General features: G+C 41.5%; 1 protein-coding gene across 1 annotated transcript in view; it reads left to right on the forward strand.

Annotated features, from left to right (window-relative positions):
* Window positions 1–1,662, forward strand: part of LOC101848741 (protocadherin alpha-6) — a gene marked incomplete at its 5' end in the record, with an annotated part of 80,960 nt that overhangs the window by 75,591 nt on the left and 3,707 nt on the right. The window contains 1 exon segment of the mRNA XM_013081150.2: window positions 1,295–1,427. Coding sequence (XP_012936604.1) covers window positions 1,295–1,427 — 133 coding nt within the window.

Below are 1,662 nucleotides of genomic sequence, written 5' to 3' on the forward strand. Positions count from 1 at the left end.
CCCCCCCAACACCAACCTAGCAACCGATCCAAGCCAATATTTTCTCACCCCATATCTTACTGCTACCTCCATCCAGCCCCAGTTTTTAAACTTCTCTACACGCCCCTGTCTAACCCCACTTTTCATCCGCCTACCCTTATCCAAACCAACCGCTCTCTCATCAACTCTTCAAATGAAAAACTCTTCGGCTAAGAACCAACTTGCCAACCTTTTGCTAAATCTTGAACCCGCAAAAAATGTCTTTTTAATAAAATAAAAAATGCTCTTAAAAAAAAAGAAAAAAACTGTGCTCGGCTTCAACTCCGCATCAAATTTCATCACAACCTCAAATCCAATTTCCGAAACCCGAATCCGCCTGATAAACTCATCAAATAATTTCTCTATAGTAAATGAGAAAATAAAAGGAGAAGATTACGTTAAGGCCAGCCCTAGCATCCCCAGGGGGAAGAAACTCTGTTTGTTTTTGCCTGGAGTGCATGTCATCGAGTGTTGTTGGCGCGCCAACTTGTCAAGGAAGCCATTCTGTTAACCGATTTGTTAAAACAACCTCACAGCAATTTTTTGGGGGGGTTGCGATGTTTTAAGCGTCAAATAGAAGTAGATCTGATAGGATACGTTTAGTTAAGTTTAGATTGGATAAGATGTGAAGGGATGGAATACGATAAGTGGATATGAGTTGAGATAAGCTGAGACGAGACGGACTAAATAAATTCGGCATGACATGATTGTCATTGTGGGGCTTTTGATGGAGAAACACTGTACGATAAACATTAAATTATTATTCTTTTTAAAATGCTTTGTATGTTTGTACGAGCATCTTAACTCAGCATCAAAGCTTACATAATAAACGCCCCCCACCCCAACCCCAGTAAATATTGGCTCAACAAAACATTAACAAAAAAATAAAACGAAGACATGATAAACAAATAAATAATGTTTTAAGTTTTAGAAAGAACAACAGAATCATACCAACATGAAACAATGAACACAGAGATATTCAGGTATATCATGTTCTGGACTTCGCCCTCTCTGTAATTTAAACTGACTTTGGATTTAGATCTATATAGGTCGTCCTACATAGAATTTTTTTTCTTTTCGCTTTTTTATCTTAATCAAATAGTATGTGTGATTTCTTTTTCTTTTTTGTTTCCAGCTTCTGTGCTGTTTTTTCTGAGATTTTTTTCTCGTGTCCCTCTTTTCTATATAATCTGATTATACTGCCCTGAAAGCTCGAACTCTATTGGAAATCACCCGGAGTAACGTTATGCATTTTACATCTTCTCTCTCCTCACAGCTCCTGATGCATGGCACCGCGGGCGATGACGTAAACAGCGACGGTTCAGGGGAGAGCACTACGTGTGACAGTGGGCGTGGCGGAAGTGAGGAGGACAACGGAAGCCACGGGAGGGCGTCTCCCGTCAATAAAGGTGATTGAGCGCTACTTTGTTCTTCTTGCTGTGCGTGGACGCACGGGGTCCCTCAGTGCTTGCGGACGCCAATCTATATTCTTTGTGCTTTACCCCCCTCCATCCTGTTTTTCTTCTATGTCGGTTTGTCCGTTTTCCACTGTCCCTTGGTACCTCACGCCCCCCACCTTTCCCTTTCACCCCCCTCCAATCTCTCTCTATCTCTCTGTCTCTCTAAGTCTGTGTGTGTGTGTTT

The sequence above is a fragment of the Aplysia californica genome, unplaced genomic scaffold (genome assembly GCF_000002075.1).
Source record: "Aplysia californica isolate F4 #8 unplaced genomic scaffold, AplCal3.0 scaffold00118, whole genome shotgun sequence".
NCBI lineage: Eukaryota > Metazoa > Mollusca > Gastropoda > Aplysiida > Aplysiidae > Aplysia > Aplysia californica.